The 24,080-nt window shown below is 44.1% G+C and overlaps 2 protein-coding genes across 2 annotated transcripts in view; one reads left to right on the forward strand and one right to left on the reverse strand.

Moving 5' to 3' along the window:
- Positions 1-24,080, forward strand: part of LOC309490520 (uncharacterized protein) — a 327,836-nt gene that overhangs the window by 248,854 nt on the left and 54,902 nt on the right. The window lies entirely within an intron of this gene.
- On the reverse strand, positions 7,928-11,754 carry LOC309490555 (uncharacterized protein). The gene is made up of 10 exons (XM_082159793.1): positions 11,479-11,754; positions 11,172-11,201; positions 11,000-11,083; positions 10,376-10,462; positions 9,395-9,485; positions 9,240-9,300; positions 8,976-9,073; positions 8,812-8,885; positions 8,188-8,269; positions 7,928-8,080 (listed from the first exon to the last, which is right to left on the reverse strand). Exons 1-7 carry the CDS (start codon positions 11,486-11,488, stop codon positions 9,056-9,058), a joined length of 381 nt encoding a protein of 126 aa, XP_082015919.1. The 5' UTR covers positions 11,489-11,754; the 3' UTR covers positions 7,928-8,080; positions 8,188-8,269; positions 8,812-8,885; positions 8,976-9,055.

Raw genomic sequence — 24,080 nt, forward strand, 5'->3', positions numbered from 1 at the left:
AGGGCAGACCGTTATTCGGCCAGTGGTCGGAACGGGAAAAGCTTCTGCATATAAACTGCCTGGAAATGATGGCAGTCGACAACATGCTGAGGCGCTTTTGTCCCCAGATAAAAAGACACCACGTCTTGGTCCGTTCGGACAACATGTCAGTGGTGGCTTATATAAATCACCAAGGAGGTATCAGATACAGAATCCTTCACAGGCTGACGGAACGCCTCCTGGTCTGGGCTCAGCACAGTCTGCGCTCGCTCAGGGCAGCGCATGTGACCGGCCATCTGAATGTGGGACCAGACAGACTGTCCAGAAACAATCTGCTGACAGGAGAATGGTCTTTACATCCACAGACAGTCAAAATGCTATGGCGGACATTTGGCAGAGCGGAAATAGACCTATTTGCGTCTCAAGAGAACGCTCATTGTCAGGAATTCTTCTCCAAGAGCAGGGATGCGCTGGCTCACGTCTGGCCCCACTGCCCGCTCTATGCGTTTCCCCCTGTCACGCTCCCACCCCAGGTGTTAGAGCGAATCAGGGAGAGCGGATGCCCAGTGCTACTCGTCGCCCCATTTTGGACAAACCAAGTCTGGTTTCCAGTCCTGATGCAGCTGACGAGTACCGCCCCGTGGCCGATACCGGTGAGGAGGGATCTCCTCTCGCAGGCGAACGGCTCGATCTGGCATCCTCGCCCGGAGCTTTGGTCCCTACATGCGTGGGCCATCAACGGGTACCCGTTAACCTCCCAGCGGGAGTGTTAAACACGATCACGCAGGCTAGAGCTCCATCTACGAGGCGGCTCTATTCCTCAAATGGTCTGTGTTCACTAGCTGGTGTACAGCGAGTGGCACTTCACCCTCACGCTGTGGGGTGCCAGAGGTTCTCTCCTTTTTACAAGAGCTTCTGGATAAGGGCAGAACCCCATTCACGCTCAAAGTTTATGTGGCGGCCATAGCAGCGTTCGCTGAACCACCGCTTGGCCAGTCATTAGGAAGGAACGATCTGGTCATTCGCTTCCTTAGAGGAGCTAAGAGGCTGAACCCTCTCAGACCACCCTCAGTTCCCGTTTGGGACCTTTCCACGGTTCTGGAAGCCATGAAAGGTGCCCCATTCGAGCCAATACAGTCAATAGACCTGAAACTCTTGTCTTTCAAAACAGTGTTTCTTCTGGCTCTCGCTTCAGTGAAGCGCATAGGGGATTTGCAAGCGCTCTCAGTGAGCGCGACGTGTATGGAGTTTGGGCCGAATGACTCGAGAGTCATACTCAAACCAAAGCACGGATATGTTCCTAAATCCCTCAATACACCGTTTAGGGCACAGGTGATCTCCCTGTCGGCCCTGCCGGTATCTGAAGAGGAAGGGGACGCAGGCTTCCTTTGCCCGGTCAGGGCGTTAAGGGCCTATGTGTCTCGCTCATCTGTTTTCAGACAGACAGAGCAGCTCTTTGTTTTGTTCAGCGGACGTTCTAAGGGACTAGCTGCGTCAAAACAGAGTCTATCCAGATGGATAGTTGATGCTATAGCGCTAGCTTACACATCCAGGGGCCTGCAATGCCCGATAGGTGTCAAAGCGCACTCCACAAGAGGCATGGCCTCGTCGTGGGCTTGGTCCAGTGGGATTGCCTTGCAAGATATCTGTATGGCGGCAGGCTGGGCCTCCCCGTCTACATTTATAAGGTTTTATAACCTCGAGGTTCCCGCTTTGCAAGCTAGGTTGCTCTCGGTTTAATTTTTCAGTATTCCCCGCCCGATGCTATCGGCTCGGGATGCTGAAACTGCTAGAGCGTTGATCACGGATCGTCTGTATACTCCTGTGGGCAGTGCGTAAGTCCCCCATATTTACCAGTCCAGGCCGAGTTCGCCCTGGCTGTGTGGAACACTTGATATAACATGCTCTTATCAGAGCTCCATATTACAGGAATGATGCTATTCTAGCCCCTCTTCCCGGATTCTCTGTGAGTCCCTTGTGATTAGGCACTGTATGAGCCCCTGGCACCTGCCCTTGGGACTTTAGTGTTATGTCTCAAGCACGCACAGCGTTTTACATTGTGTTCCCCTAGCGTAAGATATCTTACGCAAGTACGAGAGACCTCTCGTAAGAGAACGTACTCGGTTACTAACGTAACCTCGGTTCTCTCTAGAAGAGGGAACGAGTACTTGCGTATCTTGCCGTGCATGCGTCATGTTCTGATTCGCTTCAGCGATGAAAAAACTGACCAAACCAGCCTCTCTGGGCCGTATTTATAGCCCTGGCCCCACCTGATTTCGGCGGGACATGACGTAATGGGCGCGAAGCGCCCTCATTGGTTCTGACGTCATGAGGAGCCTCTATCGATAGGCTGGTGCAGTTGCCGCAGAGCAGCCAATGGGTGCGCGAGCTGTCTCGCCCATGTCTGCATGCTGCTGCAATGCGTTTTACATTATTGCAAAATTAAGGATAATTTTTGGCTTCAATATCTCGAGGAAAAGAGGTTTTCCCCTAGCGTAAGATATCTTACGCAAGTACTCGTTCCCTCTTCTAGAGAGAACCGAGGTTACGTTAGTAACCGAGTACGTTATTCTGAGTCCATCTTGCCTGCGAGTTTGGTCTTTTACTGTGTAGTCCATTAAGCTACGTTAAGCGTTTTGTATGTCCAGCAGGGGAATCCTGAAGTATTGAGGGAAACCCTAATAGCCTGCATGCAGCACATCACCACAATATAAAGTTAAGGCAACTAAACAACCAAGAGAAATATATGTCAACCTCAAAAATGTAACATTGGATCTGTACATCCGCATCGGGGAATAACATTATAATCTCGTTCACGGTAGAGAAAGATGCATGTAGGCTACACAGGAAAAGTAACCGTGAAGGCACTGAATTTAACATAAAACAGCCGTCATAATAATCACAAATACACTTACATTGCTGTAAATGAGTTTTATGAATGAATGACTTGTTCTAACTGTTGCTGGTCTTCGTCAACAACACGCGCTTTTGCACCAAAGGAACATATTGACTTTATGTTCCTAACAGAGACTTGGCAGCGAGATATGGAATACACTCATCTCAATGAACTGTGTCCCCCGGACTGTTCTGTGTATGGGACACCGCGGGTGTCGCGACGAGGAGGCGGACTCGCTCTCGTCTACCGGGACCGTTTCTGCTGCAGGTTGATCAATTCGGATTCTTTCGACTCCTTTGAGCTGCAGATGACTAAGGTTGGAAATAATGATTCATTTTATTGTGTCTTAATTTACCGCCCTCCTGGTTCTGCTCGCTTGTTTTTAGCTGATTTTGCCGAGTTTTTATCTTCAATTATCAAACTTGAAAAGGTTCTGATACTTGGGGATTTTAACTTGCATGTTGATGACTCGTCATGTTCTGTGGCATCTAAATTCTTAACACTCACTGAATCATTTAATTTTAAACAATGTGTTTTAGGTCCTACACATATAAAGGGTCATACTCTGGACCTTGTTTTTTCATTAGGTCTGAGTATCGACCATTTGAGTGTTATGGACATAAATGTGACAGACCATTGTTGCATATTTTTTAATCTGTCTTCTAATGTTGACTGTCTTCCATGTAGACCGATGTTGCAAAGACGTATTATTAATCAAGCTACAGCAGAGAAATTTTCGGAGTCATTTGACCCGAGTTCTTTTATTGATTGTAATAATGCTGAATTATTTCTTCAGTCTTTTAATAATCAGTGTCTGTCGGTTTTAAATCTAGTTTCTCCCTTGAAAAGTAAAAGCATATTCCCTAATAATGTGTGCCCTTGGATGAATGATGATATAATGTCTTTCAGGAGAAAGTGCCGTAAGGTTGAACGTTTATGGAAATCCACAAGTCTAGAAGTACATAGATTGCATTTGAGGGAGCTTATCTCACTGCTAAATGTTAAGATAAAACAGGCCAGGTCAGAATACTTTACTAATCTTGTAACTAAGAATAAGAATAATTCTAAAGTCCTGTTTGATACAATATCTAAGATTGTCTCTCCCCTTGCTCCCCAAGTGCCTGTACACTCAAAGAGTGATTGCAATAGGTTTTTAAATGCTTTTGTAAACAAGGTGCAAGATATCAGAAATACTATAATTCCATCTCTTGATGTCATTTCATGTGGGTCAGCTGCCTCATACACTTGGGATACTTTTTCTCCAATCAATCTAGATGATATTAAGAGCATATTAAGTCAAATGAAACCATCTTCTAGCCCGCTCGATGTAGTGCCGACTTCGTTGTTATTAAATGTGTTTGATTTACTTGTACCATTTGTTGTTAAAATGATTAACCTTTCCCTTTTAAGTGGATCTGTTCCTAGTCATTTTAAACAAGCAGTTGTCAGCCCTTTACTAAAGAAACCTAATTTGGATTCTTCCGTGCCAACTAATTACAGGCCGATATCTAAAATGCCATTTTTATCTAAAATTCTTGAGAGAGTGGTCGCCGGCCAGCTGACTACATTTCTTAATGGGAAAAATATACTTGATAAATTTCAGTCAGGTTTCCGGAAATGCCATTCAACTGAGACGGCACTTCTTAAAGTTTCAAATGACATTATGATGGCTGCTGACTCAAGACAGTACACAGTGCTGATTTTACTTGACTTATCTTCTGCGTTTGATACATTAGACCATACGGTCCTGTTAAATCGATTACACAATGAAATGGGTCTCTCTGGTGTTGTTCTTAGATGGTTTACCTCTTACCTGAGCGACAGATCATTCTGCGTGTCTGTTAATAACATTTTGTCAGATATGACCCCTCTGTCATACGGAGTTCCTCAGGGTTCAGTTTTAGGTCCTCTTTTGTTTTTATTATATATGAGCCCGCTTGGTGAAATAATCAGAAACTTTAATAATGTGTCTTATCACTTTTATGCTGATGACATTCAGTTGTACTGTTCTTTTAATGATTCTGAGTTTGGAAAATTAACGGATTTACTGGAATGTCTGTCATGCATTAAGTCTTGGTTATATAACAATTTTCTACAACTGAATACAAAAAAGACTGAAACTATGATCATCGCTCCAGAACAAAAAATATCTCAAATTAAACAACACCTCTGTTCCTTAGACTCGTCTTTCCAGACGAGCCTAAGAAACCTTGGTGTTTTGTTTGACCAATCGATGTCCCTGGATGGTCATTCTAGACAGCTGGTCAGAAGCTGTTTTTATCATTTGAGAAATATCTCTAAATTAAGAACAATACTGCCCAAAACTAACATGGAGATGATCATTCATGCTTTTATTTCATCACGGTTAGATTACTGTAATTCTCTTTTTACTTGTTTTAACAATTGTTCTGTGAGCCGTCTCCAACTGGTTCAAAATGCCGCAGCCAGGCTTTTAACAGGAACAAACAGAAGGGCACACATTACTCCAATTTTATTTACTCTCCACTGGCTTCCGGTAAAATACAGAATTGATTATAAAATTTTAATTTGAACTTTTAAAGCACTACATGGACAGACGCCTCAATATATCACTGACATGTTGACCCCTTACTCTTCGTCTCGTATTCTCCGCTCCTCAGGTCAAAATCTCCTGATGGTACCTAAAACCCGCCTGAAAACTCGGGGAGATCGCTCCTTCCAGGCGACTGCTCCAAAAATGTGGAATGCCTTGCCCTTGTCATTGCGTGTGGCCGATTCTATTGTTTCTTTTAAAAAACAGCTGAAGACACTGCTATTTAGACAAGCTTTTAGTTGATTGTGTTTTTATGTTTTTGTTTTTATGTTTGTATGATGCTTTTTAAATTGTATACTTGCTACTTGTAAAGCACTCTGTGATTCTTTCTGTGATGGGTGCTATATAAATAAAGTTTACTTACTTACTTACTTACTTACACCATCTGATGGTGAGGTCGACTAACAGCCGATGGAGAGTATGCTCGGCAATCTTCTGCTTTTCCTGCGGTTCCTGGACGTCAATGTTGAATTTACTGTCGAATTTGAACCACTGAATTTGTGGAAGCGAATTTGCAAAGCGAAATAAAATTGACCGGAAATTGCCTTTTGAATATTATAGTTTGTATTTTTAAACAGTTTGAATATTTTGGAAGTTAAAAATGAATGGTGAATATGGATTATTTAATTTTTAATAATGAAAAGGTGTTTGAAATGTTTTTAGTTGAAATATTCACAGCTTAAATATTCAACCATGTTGAATTTCAGCCCATAAAAATGCAAGCCCTAAAAATACAATGCATTAAAATGCAAGCATGGTTAATGCAATGCCTATTTTTTTTCAAGTAGTGCAATTCAACAGGCTTTTTATTTCAAAAACATTTGACATTATTTTACTTCCATAGGAGGGTCTCATAAGAGCAGGTGGAGAGATGGAGGGTCTCATAAGAGCAGGTGGAGTGATGGAGGGTCTCATAAGAGCAGATGGAGTGATGGAGGGTCTCATAAGAGCAGGTGGAGAGATGGAGGGTCTCATCCATGGCACCATCTCCAGGATTCAGCTCTTGGCTCCTCATCCTCAGTGCTCACACCAGTCTGCTGACATTTCAGATCCTACAAAAATACACAAACATAATACAAAAGCAGTCATTTTAACAGCACAATGTAATTTGATTGTATTAGAAGTAACAAAATGATCTTACTTTATATTTTAGTAAGATCCCTAACATACCCTTTTTTCCCCCCACAAATGCAGCCATCATCTTTCCTTGCAGGTCCTGCTCCACCACAAAAGATCTGCAGCAAATGTACAGAAATCAAGAATCAGAAAAGTGTTGTACTATCTCTGTTTGAAATAACAATAATTTAAATAAACTACAACTTAATATTTAAATAGATTTTGTTATTCATTTCTGTAGTATGACTACTGTAGTTACTCAAAGCCTTCTTCAGCCTCTCTCCACCGTGCTGTAAAGTTTTCTTTTATCGAAGCAGAGACCAGGAGACGTTGGGATCACGTTCAAACAGAAGAGTTTCTTTATTTGAGCGTGGCTGCGGTTTCGTCCAACATAATCTAAAGTATGTAACGGTACATGGTATCTTATAGGCATTTTAGGAGGAGGGACTTTTGAAGGTGGAGACAAATTCAAACAAAGCATGTAAATGAGTATACAGGTTAAAGGTATAGCAGAGGATGTTTTACTTCCTGGTGGGTAGTCTAAACTATTGGTCCTCCTAATTGTCAATCATTCTAGTGAATCAATCAAACTTTTCAAAAAGTGGAGAGGGCGGGTCTCACTGCATGAAAATTGGGATTTCCGACCCCGTAAACGGCCGTAAATCTCCCTAATTTTCGGCAGTTAACGACAATTTACAGCCTGTGAACGTCGCGTTCGTCTGTGCCGAATATTGTCGGAAACGAACCATGACGTATGCAGAGCGCTCGCGCCGGAGGTGTGAATGGCTCTAATTACCATATGAATAGCAGCTCCCGCCAGAGAAAGGCTTGAATTTCCTCACTCACTATTGGTTGAACCCACGTGGTTTAAACAAGAAAAATCACTCGTGATTGGTTGGCAGATCTGTTACTATTGGTCACCCTCGCTCATTATAAATTCAAAAAATTCTAATATTCATATAAATAATAATATATAAATATTTTTTTTATATTCATAAATTCAAAAAATTATAATATTTATGTAAATTATGATATATAAATTATTTTTTTATATTCATAATATGCTATTCTGTGGTATATTCATGTCATTGTTAACCTATGGACTACACTATTATTACCATCAAGGACATGAATTTATAAAGGAAAGGAACATTTGCCAGGGACATGCTGTTTATTCAAAGAAAGCTTTATTAGCACAAACACAAAACAATACAATATACACCTATGTACAAAGCATAGATCATCTGCACACACAACAAATTGGAAGCTCAGTGTCTGTTTTCATCTTCAGAGCTGTAGGTGACTAGCGGCGTTCTCTCTGAATTCGATCCACTTTGAAAACGTCTGTGGTGCGTCGCCCTGTATTTAGGAGTCGCCTCTAATCTCGACTGCAGCGTAGCACAGAGCTCTGTGAGCTCCTGGCTGGTGGTTGAACTTCATCGGACATCAGATCTATGGTGGCGCACTTCCAAATGCCCACGTCATCCTCACCTAGCACACCGTCTCGCTTCTAGCAGCTGTAAAAACCACCAATACAGACAATCAGTACTGTGATGCACTGTGTATGGACACAAAACATCTATTAATGCACGTGAAAAATAGTCACATTGACTAAAAATCTTACCCTCTTTCTTCTCGCTCGACTCCGAGCTGAACTCTTCACAGCTTCAGCCTGCAATGCCAGATCTGGTTGTTTGTACCTGAAGCTCCTGCGTACTGTCTCGTAGTACGTCTTACAGGCAGCTGGAAAACAATTAAATGAGAGTGATATGAATAAAAACAACACAAGTCACAGTAAAATGAAACAAGGAGAAAATAGTAAAAGTTACTTACAATGTCGTCATGAAATTCTGGACTTGCAGACATAGCTCTGAGTAAATGTGAGGTTACGCCCTCGTTATGAGGCGAGGTTACTTTATGGAAACAAAATGTATGATTAAGATCGGTATCTATAACGGATCTATTTTCTTATACAAGAGAATGAAAGTTTTTATGAAAGTAAAAAATAAAAGAATGTAAGATTCTTTTTTTTTTTACCTTGATCCAGTTCGTAGCGCCCACAATTTGTCTCAGAGTTGTGAAGATGGCATACTGCTTCCTGTAAATTACAGGATTATTTACAATTATTAAACAAATAATAGCCATCAATCACATGACCTCTTGCTTTATGATGAAATCATGAAAAACAGAATATTCTTACATTTCACAAGGCCTGACAAAATACAAAAGTGACCGATGAGATGAATACTTACTGGGTGTCAACATCTGGTTGTTTGTACCTGAAGCTCCTGCGTACTGTCTCGTAGTACGTCTTACAGGCAGCTGGAAAACAATTAAATGAGAGTGATATGAATAAAAACAACACAAGTCACAGTAAAATGAAACAAGAAGAAAATAGTAAAAGTTACTTACACACAATGTTGTCATGATCAGCGTCATGAAAATCTGGACTTGCAGACATAGCTCTGAGTAAATGTGAGGTTACGCCCTCGTTATGAGGCGAGGTTACTCTATGGAAACAAAATGTATGATTAAGATCGGTATCTATAACGGATCTATTTTCTTATACAAGAGATTGAAAGCATATTCTTTGAATCTTACCTTTAAAATGTTTGTAAGTTTTTATGAAAGTAAAAAAATAAAAGAATGTAAGATTCTTTTATTTTATTTTTTTACCTTGCTCCAGTTCGTAGCGCCCACAATTTGTCTCAGAATTGTGAAGATGGCATACTGCTTCCTGTAAATTACAGGATTATTTACAATTATTAAACAAATAATAGCCATCAATCCCATGACCTCTTGCTTTATGATGAAAAACAGAATATTCTTACATTTCACAAGGCCTGACAAAATACAAAAGTGACCGATGAGATGAATACTTACTGGGTGTCAACAGGTCTTTGCTCAGAGGTGCGCTAGCATCTTAAGGGCGAAAAAAACAAAGAATATTCAAAAATGTACAATTATTGAAATCAAACAAAAAGGTAAGAATTGCCACACTCTGCTCTTCTAAGCAAGACTGTCTGAAACATGTCATTAAGCCAATAAAATAAACTGTTACCAAACTTGATTCTCAAGCAGTAAGTAAAGACCAATTTATAGTTATGCGTCGACCTCCCGCTGTAGCTACAGAGTAGGCTGTGTACATAGCGTACCCTTTAGCACACCCTGACGTGCACCTCTCCCAAAATGTAACAATGCGTCAATTTTACGTGGACGGAAGCGCTGTGATTGGTCTAGAACGCCTCCCTCGGGTTTCACAGGCTTCTTTCTGCATGTGTAATTGTGCGTCAACAGGGACAACAATGCAGAAGTATAAATCAGCCTTAAAGGATTAGTTCACCTCAAAATGAAAATTTCCTGATAATTTACTCACACTGAGTGACAAGATATCCATGTCTGTCTTTCCTCAGTGGAAAAGAAATTAAGTTTAAGGAAAACATTTCCATATTTTTAATGGCATATACTTTAATGGCAACCAAAGATCTCAATGTTCCAAGACGGTTCAAATGTCCGTCTCAATGCAGCTTCAGAGTCTCTACACAATCCCAGTCGAGAAATCAGGTTCTTATCTAGCAAAACCATCTGTCATTTTCTAAAATTATATATACACATTTATGTATTTTTTAAACAATTGTTTGTCTTGTGCTAGTCTGCTGGCATTACAGACATTTGAACCTTCTTTGAACATTGGGATTGTTGGTTGTCCAATCTCTGTAGAAAAATACTGAAATGTTATTCCTCAAAACTAAATTTATTTTCCACTGAAAAAAGAAATAAAGGTTGGGGCAATAGATAAAGTGAATACTCACTGGAAATTTCCTTGCGCTGAAATCTGGCTGCACATTTCTCCGGGTCAGAGAAGGCTTCCACAAGACATTCAAAGTTTGACTTAGAGTCTGAAACACATGAGTCAGCCAGTAAGTACGGTCATGTTGCCTATACTAAATTAATAATGAAATACTGGAGTCATTACTACGCTTAATTAAGAGTGAGAAGAACCTACTCATCTTGAATGGACCAAAAAAAGTGAATGTTTTAGTTTCATCTTTCCATAGAACGTTTGAAGTTCCAGTAGTGTCAGTTACTTTTCAAACGTTCTATGGAAAGATGAAACTAAAACATTCACTTTTTTTGTCCATTCAAGTTGAGTAGGTTCTCACTCTTAATTAAGTGGCTTAAATAACTCTGACCAGCACTGTATATATTTAAAATTATTCACAAGCAGTAAAAAACTACTTGTCTTGAATGGAGTGTGACTTTGTGCAGAGCAATGTTTTGTGCAGGGGGAAAAGTACTTACCAGGAGTGGACACTGCCAGGACGCTCCACTTGGCTAGACATGGCACAATCTTTATTAGATAAAACACATGAATAAGCCTGTGACTTATTTTGTACACAACACAATATTATGTTTAAGTTGTCATCAGTACTCACCAGTATTGTGCAACATGCTGGTGTCCTCAATGGGCTGCAGCTTCCTTCGTACATTATTGAAGGGGGTAACGTTATATCTTGACGCTTATACAGAGGTAATGTAAAATAAAATATATAAAGTTAAAGAATTAAATTTTTAAACTGCAATTATAAATTAAGAGAAAACGATTACCCCTGATATTCTCATCCGAATCCAATAATACTGCAAAATAAAAATCACTTGTATAAAATTTCAGGCCCAATTTGTATCAACCGATTTTATATTTCAAATGTATAAAATATCTGAAAATGAGAATACCATTTCTAACAGAACCCTCCGATTTTTTATATATTTTTTTTTGTGTGCTTCCTCGTAACGTTAAGTTAACGTTAGATCTAATCACCTCATCGTCCTTCTCCTCTGCCTGGTAACGTTGTTACGTTAGGTGTCACATTCACGACGCACATTTATAAATGAGACAATTCACCTTTAAACCCACCTTGCATCATCTGTGAACCCCGTAGCAAGCTGCTATATGGACAAGCTAACTTAGTTAGCAAAGAGCTAAGTTAGCCAGTCAGACTCAGAACTCTATGCCATGCTGCTATCGGTTTACGTGCAGTTTAGTATCCCAAATTGACATATTCTCTCGTGTACAGCTAAAATAACATGGAAACTGAACACGAACCATGAGCAGCAAGCTAACTAAAAAAAAAAAAAAAAAAGCGCCAAAAGCTAACGAGAAGTTGTTTACACAGAGAGTGCGCGCGCGCGACCGGCTCTCTCTCTGTCTGGTTGTTCTTTTAGTTAAAACATGCGCCCTGTCACAAACGCAGCCGTTCATCTACATTACTCACCGATCAAATAAGACTTTGGCGGGACAAAAATTCACTTTGGCAGGCGCTAAAACAAGTTCACTGCAGGAAAATTCATGCGTGAGTTTCCATTAGACTCGCACGGTAGCCAGGCAAATGGCGAGCTCAGCTGATGGTGTGTGTGCTTCAAGATTATGACGCAAGTGCTAAGATTCCGATTGGCCAAGAGAAAAAGTGCTAAGATTCCGATTGGCCCAGAGAAATTTAAATTATAAGATTTATCCAATAATGTTTCGCAATTCTAGCCTGCATGGCAGTTTACTGTGAGAAACAATACAGAAAATACAGGAATATATAATTGTTTGTGTTTTGTTAGCTTAAGTTTCAGTGTGGATTGTTTGTGTAACCTTTAGACATTAATGAAGATAATTTAATATTTTGTCTAAATCATGCAGAAAACCATCTATCTTTGGATAAAAGCGTCTGACAAATGGATAAATGTAAAATAATATATATTGCCACTGTACACTGTAAGTCCAGATGTTCCTTCATGAACAACAGCCTTTTAAAGTGGATTTTAATGTGGTTATTCAATTTGTCCCATTTTGTCTGTTTAATAATACTGCTATCACAAAAAGGGCAGTGAAAATTTCTGCAACATGTTGTGCATTGCTCCAAAAGTGGTAGCGCTATTCAAACTCCACTGGCTACCTGTCACATTCAGGATTGATTTTAAAATTTTACTATTTGTATATAAAGCTCTTAACAAACCGGCCCCCCAATATCTGACCAATCTCCTCTGCCCGTACACTCCATCTCGTACTTTGAGATCCAGTGATCACTGTCTTCTTATCGTGCCCAGATCCAGACTTAAAAAACGAGGCGACTGCACTTTTGCGACTGCAGGCCCAAAACTTTGGAACAGTCTACCCCTCTATATCAGACTAGCTCCCTCAATTTCCATCTTCAAAACATCCTTGAAAACTTATTTATTTTCTCTTGCTTTTAATACCCCTTGACTATGATACAACTATTGGCTTTTTTATTTATTTTTTTATTTTTTATTGTCCTGTTTCTGCCCTGCATTTTATCTATTGCCCTGTACAGCACTTTGGTCAGCCTTGGCTGTTTTTAATTGTGCGTTATAAATAAATATTGTATTGTATTGTATTTTTTTTTGAATTACGTTAATACCTTTTAGTCACCTGGGATAAAACTCCCCCTGCTACCCTCATTTGCATTTGTAAAGCTCACAGCAGTCTCATTTACATGTTAAAGCATTAGAGGGAGGGGGGTCACGGGGCAAGCAAGTCCCACGTCAATTTCCGACAATTTCCGACAGTTTGCAGTGTTGCCTGTAAATTGCCGTTTGCAGTCGTAAACCTGAACTTCCACGACAATCTACAGCGCCGGTAACTGTCGAAAATCCCACTTTTCATGCAGTGTCTTATCTAATATTTGGAAAGATCCTCCGCTATACCTTTAAGGTAACACCCTAGACTGTGAGGGTCTGGCCAATCCTAATTCAATCAGCATAAGGCTCCAAGAGCCATTTGGGTCCGAAAGCCATATGCAGAACAAAAGGTGAGATTCTCAGTGAGAGAACAGGAATTGCAACTTTGCTGAGATCTTAACCTTAAAGTCCCTGTAAAGTCAAAATTAAGTATGTGTTCTGAGTTTGTCACACCACAGAAAAATGTGTTATTAGCCACCCAGCCAAATTTGAATGATAAAAAAAGCCGGCAAGTACACTGTAAAAACAAACCTATAGAATCTACCCAATAAAATTGAGGTAACAATTTGCACTCACTTTGTTTGGGTAGATTTCATCCCATATTTTTGAATAGAGAGTACCTACATTTAATGGCTATGACATACTAAACAAAATTAGGTAAAGTCTACCTAATATTTCTCAATACATTACACAACTAATTACTGAGTAATAATTACTCTATTGTTAGCAGGCAAAAGTCCATCTATTTAATTTTTATTAATAATAATAAGTCAATAGAAATAATAAAAAATTACTTATTCAGAGATGGTTAAATTTACCTAAAAATGGCCAGACACAGGATATTTCATCTATTACTTTTTTATTGACCAAAAAACAAACATTTCAAACTCACAAAGGAACTACAAAGAGCCCTCTTACATTCATATAACATACAACTTCTTCAAAACTTTCAATTTAAAAATAATGGGAAGTCAGAATATACATTAAAAGCAACATTAAATCTCTCTCACATTTTGTTATTTCAAACAGATCTCATTTACCTTAATGGACTGACATGTAATATGGATACAAACAAACATTACATTTGTTATAAACTTAACACAAATTAATGTAGGTAAAAAATAACCTTTATTCAACATCCAATTTTAAGCGACATACAACTTCATTTCACTCACGTGATAACACTTTACAATAAGGTTTCAACATTAGTTCAATGGTTATTCACCCAAAACTTTAAATTCTGTCATCATTTAGGCTACTCACCCTCATGTCGTTCCAAACCCATAAGACTTATGTTCACAAATGAAGGTCTTTTTGATGAAATCTGAGAGATTTCTGTCCCTCCATTTGCAGTCTACACAACTTTGAAGCTTCAAAAGGTTCATAAAGAGATCGTAAAACTAATCCTTATGAATTAAGTGGTTTAGCGCAAATGTTCTGAAGAAAGACAATCACTTTATATGATGAACAGATTAAATGTAGGCTTTTATTCACATATAAACATTCACACTCTCTTCAGAAAATTTGAACTTAACCACTTAATTCATATGGATTTGTTTAACAATGAGTCAATGAGTTAGTTGTAGACTGTCAATGGAGGGAGAGAAATCTCTCAGATTTCATTAAAAATATCTTTATTTGTGTTCTGAAGATAAAAGAAGGTCTTACAGGTTTGAAACGACATGAAGGTGAGTAATTAATGACATAACTTAAATGTTTGGGTGAACTAGGCTATCACTTTAACTACTTTGAATGAACAAGACTTCTACAGCATTTATTAATCTTAGTTCATGTTAATTTCAGCATTTATCAATTAATTATTATAATAAAAAGTTGTTAACATTATAATGCACTGTGAACTAATATGAATAATGAACGACTGTAAATCTTAGTAAAGATTAATATTGTATTGCCCATTAATAGTCCATCTTAATTAATGCATTAACTAATGTTAACAAATGAAACCTTATTGTAAAGTTTTACCACTTACGTTATAAAACTTCTTCAACACTTCCCATTCAAAATAAACACCTTCATGGGATGAAACAGTCTGTGGCTGAACTTATAATAGGCTATTCTTCTTGCACGGTCTTCAAATGTTTTCATAAAGATCTTTCTGTGGAAGAAAAAGAAAGTAAGACATTTTTTAATTATTAATTTTTGATTATAGATTTAATCAAGACATAAATTAACTGCATTTAGGCATAAATCACTGTAAGCTGCAGGAGAGCAGCAGTTAAAGCTAGGTGATATGCTAGCATAATATGTGAACAATTTTGTGTACGTTAAATGAGGATATGGATAACGAATTAATCACATCGCGAACCCAAGTGAAAACATGTACAAATTGCCCAAATATATTAACATAACTAAGCTACCGTTTTTGACATAGGCTAACGTTACATTAAGTGAAATAATCCAAAAGAAATGCACACAATAATGATCATATCTCCGTAAAAAATAACAATAATAAAAGTACTTTATGATTTGATCCCTTCTAACACAGAGATCATCATATAAATGCAAGGAAACATTAAAAATAATTATCCAGCAAACCACAAACAGTTCTCTTACGAGAGGTTCTCTCGTATTGCGTAAGTAGCTTACGCTGCGGGAAAAGTCATCTTTCTCGAGATATGAAGCCAAAAAATTATCCTTAATTTTTATAAATTTGTCAACGCAGTGCAGCAGCACACAGACCTAGTGCAGCAGCACACAGACCTAGAGCAGGCTAACTAGCGTGCTCATTGGCTGCCCTGCCGCAACTGCAGCAGCCTACCAGTGAGCCTGGCGTGACGTCACGCCCAATGGGAGCGCTCAGCGCCCCCACGCGTCACGGCCCGTAAGAGGGGCGTGTCTTAGCTTATAAAAGGAGGCGACCTGCGAGCCGAGGATTCGCCTGAGGAAGCCGGCCGTCTTCGCCGCCTTCAGCGTCCCTGCCTGCTTCGCTATCCGGCGATTATATCCTTTCTATTATTTCTGTACAAATGCCTTGCATTTCTTGTAAAGCTCCGCTCAGCGACAGAGACCGCCACGTTATCTGCGTTCTCTGCCTGGGTCCGGACCACGCAGCCCTCGCCCTCACTTCAGGCGGCTGCGAACTGTGCGAAGAACTGCCGATGTCGACCCTGCGGGCTCGACGCGCCTTGTTCGACGCCCCCGCTGTCTCTCCGTCTGCCTCCACCGGGCCGCGTAAGAAGAAACGCCGCTCTCAGAGGCCACCGGAACCTGCAGCAGTAGCTGAGCGCTCGCCGGAGCCCCTCCCGCGAGCCTCGCTATCCTCTTCTCCTCCTCTCCTTCCCGACGCGCAGCGGCCGGCCTTTGCCCGCACTGCCGTCGCCTCAGAGGATGAAGCGGACCACGCTGCTATCGCAGACAGCTGCTCAATCCTTGCCTCGGACAGCGAGGAGTGGTCGGGTTCTCACCGCTCCTCATCCTCAACACAGGAGTCTAGCCGGTCCCGCTCCAGTGTCGACGTGGAACTTCTCCGCCTCCTCACTAAAGCGGTCGAACAACTGGGACTCGACTGGTCCCCACCGAGGGCGCCCGCGCCCAACAGGCTCGATGGGTGTTTTCTGCCTAGCCGCCGCCAAGCGCCTGCCTCTAGGTCAGCACCCTTCCTGCCCGAGCTCCACGCTGAGCTCTCCAAGTCGTGGAACGCCCCGTTCTCCGCTAGACTCCGCTCTCCCAGGTGGACGGAGCCGCCGAGAAGGGATACACACAAATTCCCCCGGTTGAGGAAGCTGTGGCAACGCACCTTTGCCCGCCATCCGCCAGATGGCGCTCAAAGTCTGCCCTGCCGTCCAAGGCCTGCAGGACCACTTCCGCCCTCGTCGGCCGCGCCTTCGCTGCCGCCGGCCAGGCCGCTTCCGCCTTGCACTCCATGGCTGTGCTTCAGATCCTCCAGGCCGATCTCCTCCGTGAGCTGGACGAGAAAGGCCCGGATCCAGATGTTCTGACGGACCTGCGCAGCGCGACAGACCTCTCGCTTCGCGCCACCAAGTCCGCTGCACAAGCCATCGGAAGATCTATGGCCTCGCTCACCGTCACCGAAAGGCACCTTTGGCTGACGCTGGCGGATATGAGCGAATCCGAGCGCTCCGTTTTCCTCAACGCCCCGCTCTCTCCCTCCGGTCTCTTTGGCCCAGCGGTCAGCGGGATCGTCGAGCGTTTCTCGGAGGTACAGAAGGCGTCGCAGGCTATGAATCTCTTCCTGCCCCGCCGCTCGAGCTCCTCTGCAGGCCGCTCTCAGCAGCCTCCTGCACGCAGCTCATCACAGCGCTCTGCTCAGCCTCCTCCCTCGCAGCGACGACAGGGCGGCCGCCCTAGATCGCGCTCAACCAGCCGCCACAGACCGCCTCCCCCCCGGGGACCCCGGTCCAAGATAGCGCTGAAACCTGAGCCCGCGAAGTCCTCCTAGCAGCCGCAAGGAGGAAAAGATGGCCGAGTCCCGCCGCGGCCGGACCGCCATCAAAGCGCCCAGCTCTGTCAGTCCCCTTAGAAAAGGCTACTGCAGCAGCTTACATCGCAGCCAACGAGCCAGTAACACAACTCGCTCGCCTGCACACAAACGCCGTTTTCACGGCGACCCAGAGAAATCTCAGAAAGAGTATTGTTTCGGGTTTCCCGGCTCACGCCGAAGGTGTCATGAGTGTAGAATATGTGCCCACACCCCTGTGTTCACCACTACACACAAACACGATCCCCGGTAACGCTCACAGAGCGCACTCTCATAAAGCGGGCACGCGCCGCTCGAGTGCTAAGTGTAGAGAATGTGCCCACAATTCTGTGCCCACACCTACCCACTGCCCGCTCTGTCACACAGTTATCCCGGGACGCAGATCCTCTGAAGCTCCCAAACACTGGCTGTGTTGCGAATGTAAGCTCTGTGCCCGCTCACGAGTGCGCGCGCTTACTAACAAACACGTTTACCCCCATGCCGCTCTCGCGCCACGGGTTTATGGCAACAAAATGTGCTCCGTCCACAGCGACCGAGCCGTTGCGTGCTGTACAGCCGGTCACCACTGTCTGCGAGCCCCCGTATCGCGCGCGCCGCCCCATCTTCTCTGATACAGGTTCCCCATCCCGCGCAGCGCGGCGATCTGAACCCAGAGACCATTCGACCCCTAGCAATGCGTGCGAAAGCATGGCAGGCTATCCAGGGCGTGTCAGAATGGGTGCTGAGTACTATAATGCACGGCTATTCGCTTCAATTCGCTCGCCGTCCACCGCGCTTTTTAGCACGGACCGAGACGAGAGTGAACAAAGAAGTGGCGCATCTGCTTCAGGCAGAAATAGCAAAGCTGCTGCACAAGGGGGCTATAGAACAGGTGCATCCTTCTCTGAGCGAGTCGGGCTTTTACAGCCGTTATTTCCTCGTACCCAAGAAGGACGGAGCGCTAAGACCTATTTTAGATCTGAGACATTTGAACAAAGCTCTCATGAGACGGCCGTTCAAAATGATTACAACCAAGCAAATTCTTGCGCAAATTCGCCCGGGAGACTGGTTTATCTCTCTCGATCTGAAGGACGCATATTTTCAGATCCAGATAACACCCCGTCACAGGCCATTCTTGAGATTCGCCTTCGACGGTCGGGTTTATCAGTACACCGTCCTGCCGTTCGGTCTATCTTTGGCACCCCGTACATTTACGAAGTGCATGGACGCGGCTCTCTCTCCCCTGAGAAGGCAGGGGATGCGGATACTGAACTATCTGGACGATTGGCTAATTCTGGCGCAGTCAGAGACAGAGCTTTTGTCTCACAGAACAGCGCTTCTCAGCCATCTGGAAAGCCTGGGTCTCTCAGTCAACTGGACCAAGAGCTCATTACTGCCCCGTCAGTCAATTTCCTTTCTCGGGATAGAACTGGACTCGGTGGCTATGACGGCCAGATTGTCAGAGCAGCGCGCGCGCCGCATTCGACATCTCGCCGCGTCTTTCCAGACGGGCAGTCAGGCTCCGCTGAGGACATTCCAGCGAATCCTGGGGCATATGGCTTCAGCTGCAGCGGTGCTCCAGCTGGGCTTACTGCGCATGCGCCCGCTTCAGCGCTGGCTGAAAGCGCGAGTGCCTCACCGAGCCTGGACTGCCGGCAGCCTGCGAGTCAGGGTGAATCAGGGCTGTGTTTCAGCCCTCCAGCCCTGGCTGGCGGCCGAATGGTATCGCACAGGAGTGACGATGGGTGCTGTCTCACACCGGAAAGTTGTCTCGACAGACGCGTCCAACCGAGGTTGGGGAGCGCTCTTCGAGGGCAGACCGGTCTTTGGCCATTGGTCAGACCAGGAGAGTCGCCTTCACATAAACTGTCTAGAGATGCTGGCGGTCGAGAACGCGCTCAAGCACTTCCTCCCATACCTACAGGGTCACCATGTACTAGTCCGTACGGACAACACGTCAGTGGTGGCCTATGTGAACCGTCAAGGCGGTGTCAGATCCAAAAGGCTCTGCACCCTGGCGGAACGCCTCCTTGTGTGGGCTCAGCACTCACTGCGCTCGCTGAGAGCCGCGCACGTGCCGGGTCGCCTGAACGAGGGTCCAGACAGACTGTCCAGGGACAACGTTCCCCTGGGGGAATGGTCTTTGCATCCCCAATCAGTCCAGTCACTGTGGCGCCGTTTCGGCAGAGCGAAAGTCGACCTCTTTGCGTCAATAGACAACGCGCACTGCCCAAGCTTCTTTTCAAAAAGCGAGGACGCGCTGGCCCAAGCCTGGCCCAGCGGCCCGCTATACGCTTTTCCCCCGGTCTCTCTGTTGCCACAAGTCATCAGGAGAATCAGGGAAGCGCGCCACACGGTGCTCCTCATAGCCTCGTATTGGGAGAATCAGACATGGTTCCCGGATTTAATACGGCTGGCAGACACAGCTCCCTGGCCGATACCGGTGAGAAGAGACCTTCTCTCTCAAGCCCGCGGCTCGATCTTGCATCCTCATCCAGAGCGCTGGTCTCTGCATGCATGGACGCTCAACGGATACACGTTGACTTGCCAACAGGGGTTGTGAACACGATCACACAGTCTAGAGCCCCCTCTACGAGGCGGCTCTATGCGTCTAAATGGTCTGTGTTTAATAAATGGTGCACCGCCAAAGGGCTGGATCCACAAGCATGTGGAGTGTCGCGTGTGCTTTGTTTCCTCCAAGAGCTGCTGGACTTGGGCAGGTCCCCATCCACGCTCAAAGTATATGTTGCGGCCATCTCAGCTTTCGCCGACTCGGCGCTGGGCCGCGCATTAGGGAGAAACGAATACATCATCCGCTTCCTGAGAGGAGCTAGGAGGATGAACCCCCCGCGACCCCCTTCGGTTCCTATTTGGGATCTTTCCCTGGTCTTACAGGCCATGAAAGCGCATCCCTTTGAACCCATGGAAACCGTGGACATGAAATACCTCACGCTCAAAACCGTTTTTCTGATAGCTTTGTCTTCAGTCAAACGTGTGGGTGACCTTCATGACTTATCAGTTAACGCCTCATGCCTGGAGTTCGGACCTAATGACTCTAAAGTCATTCTCAGACCAAGGCATGGTTACGTCCCTAAAGTTTTGGACACACCCTTCAGAGCACAGGTCATTTCCCTCTCAGCTTTGCCGGCAACCTTTTATCAGTCTAAATCTCGCGTAGGCCGGCCCACTTCTGTGCGCGGGCTACTGTTGTTGATTTAGCTCTCCTGGTTGAGCTGTACCATACAAGGGTTTGTCGGTCAGACCGGCTGCGCCGCTCTGTGTGCCCTATTGTGTGCTTGTGTACTCGCGCTAGCCATCATATTGGCCGCCTGGCTCACACTATTTGTGTTCCCCGGACTTCCCTGGGACTCATTCAGTGGATGCTGGGCGCGCACGGCGTTGACAAGGGAGTTCCCGCAGCGTAAGCTACTTACGCAATACGAGAGAACCTCTCGTAAGAGAACGTATCGGTTACCTACCTACGTATCGGTTACCTTACCTAACTCTAGAAGAGGGAACGAGTATTGCGTAACCTGCCGTGCTCGCGCCACGAGCTCTTTCGCTTCAAGCGACAAAAACCAGAGAAAGCAGCCTCCGAGCCTCCTTTTATAAGCTAAGACACGCCCCTCTTACGGGCCGTGACGCGTGGGGGCGCTGAGCGCTCCCATTGGGCGTGACGTCACGCCAAGCTCACTGGTAGGCTGCTGCAGTTGCGGCAGGGCAGCCAATGAGCACGCTAGTTAGCCTGCTCTAGGTCTGCGTGCTGCTGCACTGCGTTGACAAATTTATAAAAATTAAGAATAATTTTTTGGCTTCATATCTCGAGAAAGATGACTTTTCCCGCAGCGTAAGCTACTTACGCAATACTCGTTCCCTCTTCTAGAGAGAACAGAGGTTACGTTAGGTAACCGATACGTTTTACTCTGCCTTGATCGCCTAACGTTACCCGTCAACAGTCTCTCTCTGTCAAACACACAGATGCAATGTGCGCTGCTCTTTGTTCACTTATTTCAGCCATGTACATAACACTAATATTTTACTCATGAATGTAGATTTTTACTCGCATTTGCAGGTGTATATGACCCTGGAACTACGCGAAATCGACCATCCTCAGCCATGGTTGTGTCGCCGCGCCCATACTGTCTATGGCCGCGCCGACACAGAAGCGAGCACATTACACAAATCTTTTGGTACACTAAATCTTACCATTAAATAAGTTAACATATGCGTTATGTTATATCAACACGATAAACAACAACAATAACAAACAAAACAAAACTTACCTTGAGCTCAAAGCTTCGTGGTCTCGCTATAAGACGTTGAATTTGAATTCCGTGATTCCCGCCTGGACGTTGAAGTTGGCGCATGTGCAATTTGCGACCACTGAACTAATAAACTGGGGGTATGTTTTACTCATTATTTTAAGGTTGCCGATATTACTGATAAAAAATAGGTAGTGTAGTTAGAATGTACCCATTTTAATATATTTTTCTTGCTAACTAATATACTTAAGTAAAATATAACTAATTTACACAGGTTGAATTTAACACCCTCCTGCATCATTTTTTACAGTGTTCATAAAATAAGCTATCAAAATCTTGAAAAAATTAGCAGTTGTCTCTGCTCTCAAACGCTGTCCACTGGCTGCGCTGAAACCACGCCCACTCGCGGGAAAGCTGCCGTCGCCTCACTCAACTGTCTGTCACCGCTACAGCCGGAATGGATGCTCCTAGCAGCTTAATTGTTTTTACAAAGCCATACATGTTCGAGCCTGGACTACCTACTATAATTATAACATAAGCACACAAGGCAACTTACACTCATTGGTGGGCACGCACTGCCGACGATAGCACGAGTTGTCGGCGCGACGGGAGTATGAACACCGAGGCGAGAGATAGTCGGCTCGGCCCCATTCACCAGTAACAGCGGACTATCAGTGAATCCCAGTTGTCTCCGACGAAAGTTTATAAAACTATCCCGTGTAAAATGATCACTACAGAGGCAGGTTTTGGCGGTGATCCTCAGCTCTCCATCAAGGCGGCTCTTCACTAAATTAATCCACCTCTTCTTGATAATTTTAATAAGGACACCGATCTGTTTTGTACGTGATTGCATCCAGGTAGTACGCATTTCCGTGACGAATGCATAGCTAGCTAGCAAACTGTAGGCTGTAGTAACTAATAGTACTGACAGTAACTCGCGATCGGTAAACTGATGTGATTGTGCTCTATTTAGGGGAGGGGACAGCGTCAGGGGCTCCAGTGCGTCATCAAGTAGGGGCGTGTCCAGGATCTCAGGGGCTCCGGTGCGTCATCGAGCCCCCGTTTTAGCCCCGCCCAAAAAATCCGGAACACAGCAATGGTGAAAAACTGTTTAACGGTCTAACTCCACAATTCAGCACTTCACAGTTCACAGTCTTTGTAATATGTTTTAGCAATACATTTCTAACATTTCTAATGTGTTTAGAATTTTTTTTTTAGAATTGCCTTTACAGGGACTTTAAAAGATTCTTTACCATGATGTTATGTACGGAAGCATATTTGAAATAGATTCTTAAATTTGTAATCCTTCAGTCCCCCGTTTGAGAGTTCTTAAAAAAACTCTCACATAATATACAAATTTAAACACTTAAAAGTTCATTCTTGTAACTTTTGATCGTCACAGGCACATATAACTTATTCTGTGTCATAGTGTCATAGTTCTTCTCAAAACCATAACTGTTGACACATACGACGCAGGGTGTAAAATGTCGTATAAACTACATGATTGCACAGAAAACGTACTCGGTTACTAACGTAACCTCGGTTCTCTCTAGAAGAGGGAACGAGTACTGCGTAAGATATCTTACGCTAGGGGAAAATCCTTTTTCCGCGAGATATTGAAGCCAAAAATTATCCTTAATTTTGTAATAATGCAAAACGCGTTGCAGCAGCAATGCAGACATAGGCGAGACAGCTCGCGCGCCTATTGGCTGCTCTGCGGCAACTGCAGCAGCCTATCGAGCGAGGCCTGGCGTGACGTCAGACCCAATCAGGGCACTTCGCGCCCGCTGCGTCACGTCCCGCCGAAATGGGCGTGGTCTAGGCCTATAAATATCGCTCGCAGGCAGCTATTATCTGGTTTTTCATCATCGAAGCAACCAGAGCGTGTGCATGCACGGCAAGATACGCAGTACTCGTTCCCTCTTCTAGAGAGAACCGAGGTTACGTTAGTAACCGAGTACGTTCTCTTACGAGAGGTCTCTCGTACTGCGTAAGATATCTTACGCTAGGGGACCCAGTGTAAAACGCCGTGCGTGCTGAGATCTGACACCAAAGACCCAAGGGCGAAAGCCCGGGGTACATATAGTGCACAAACACTCAGTGAACTCACAGAGAGTCCGGGAAGAAGGAGGGGTGCAGCCTCACTTTTCCACATAAAGTAGCGTCGAAGGGACGCAAATTTCATCATACAGACAGGGCGGGGTACGGCCTGAACAGATGGGGAAAAAATGTGGGTCTTACACAGTTTGCCCAGCTTTAAACTGTCGAAAATTGAGCTGTGCTCGGTAAACGCAGCATTCTGAGCTGAACGCATCAGGTCAGATAATACTGGTAGTGTAGACCGACAGCAGC

Source organism: Leuciscus leuciscus (genome assembly GCF_965113295.1).
Source record: "Leuciscus leuciscus genome assembly, chromosome: 25".
Taxonomy (NCBI): Eukaryota; Metazoa; Chordata; class Actinopteri; order Cypriniformes; family Leuciscidae; genus Leuciscus; species Leuciscus leuciscus.

Coding starts and splice junctions, on each gene's coding strand:
- LOC309490555 (XM_082159793.1), bottom strand. Junction 11,084..11,171: donor TTCGGATGAGAATATCAGGG/GTAATCGTTTTC, acceptor CCTCTGTATAAG/CGTCAAGATATAACGTTACC. Junction 9,486..10,375: donor TCAGCGCAAGGAAATTTCCA/GTGAGTATTCAC, acceptor TTCGCCCTTAAG/ATGCTAGCGCACCTCTGAGC.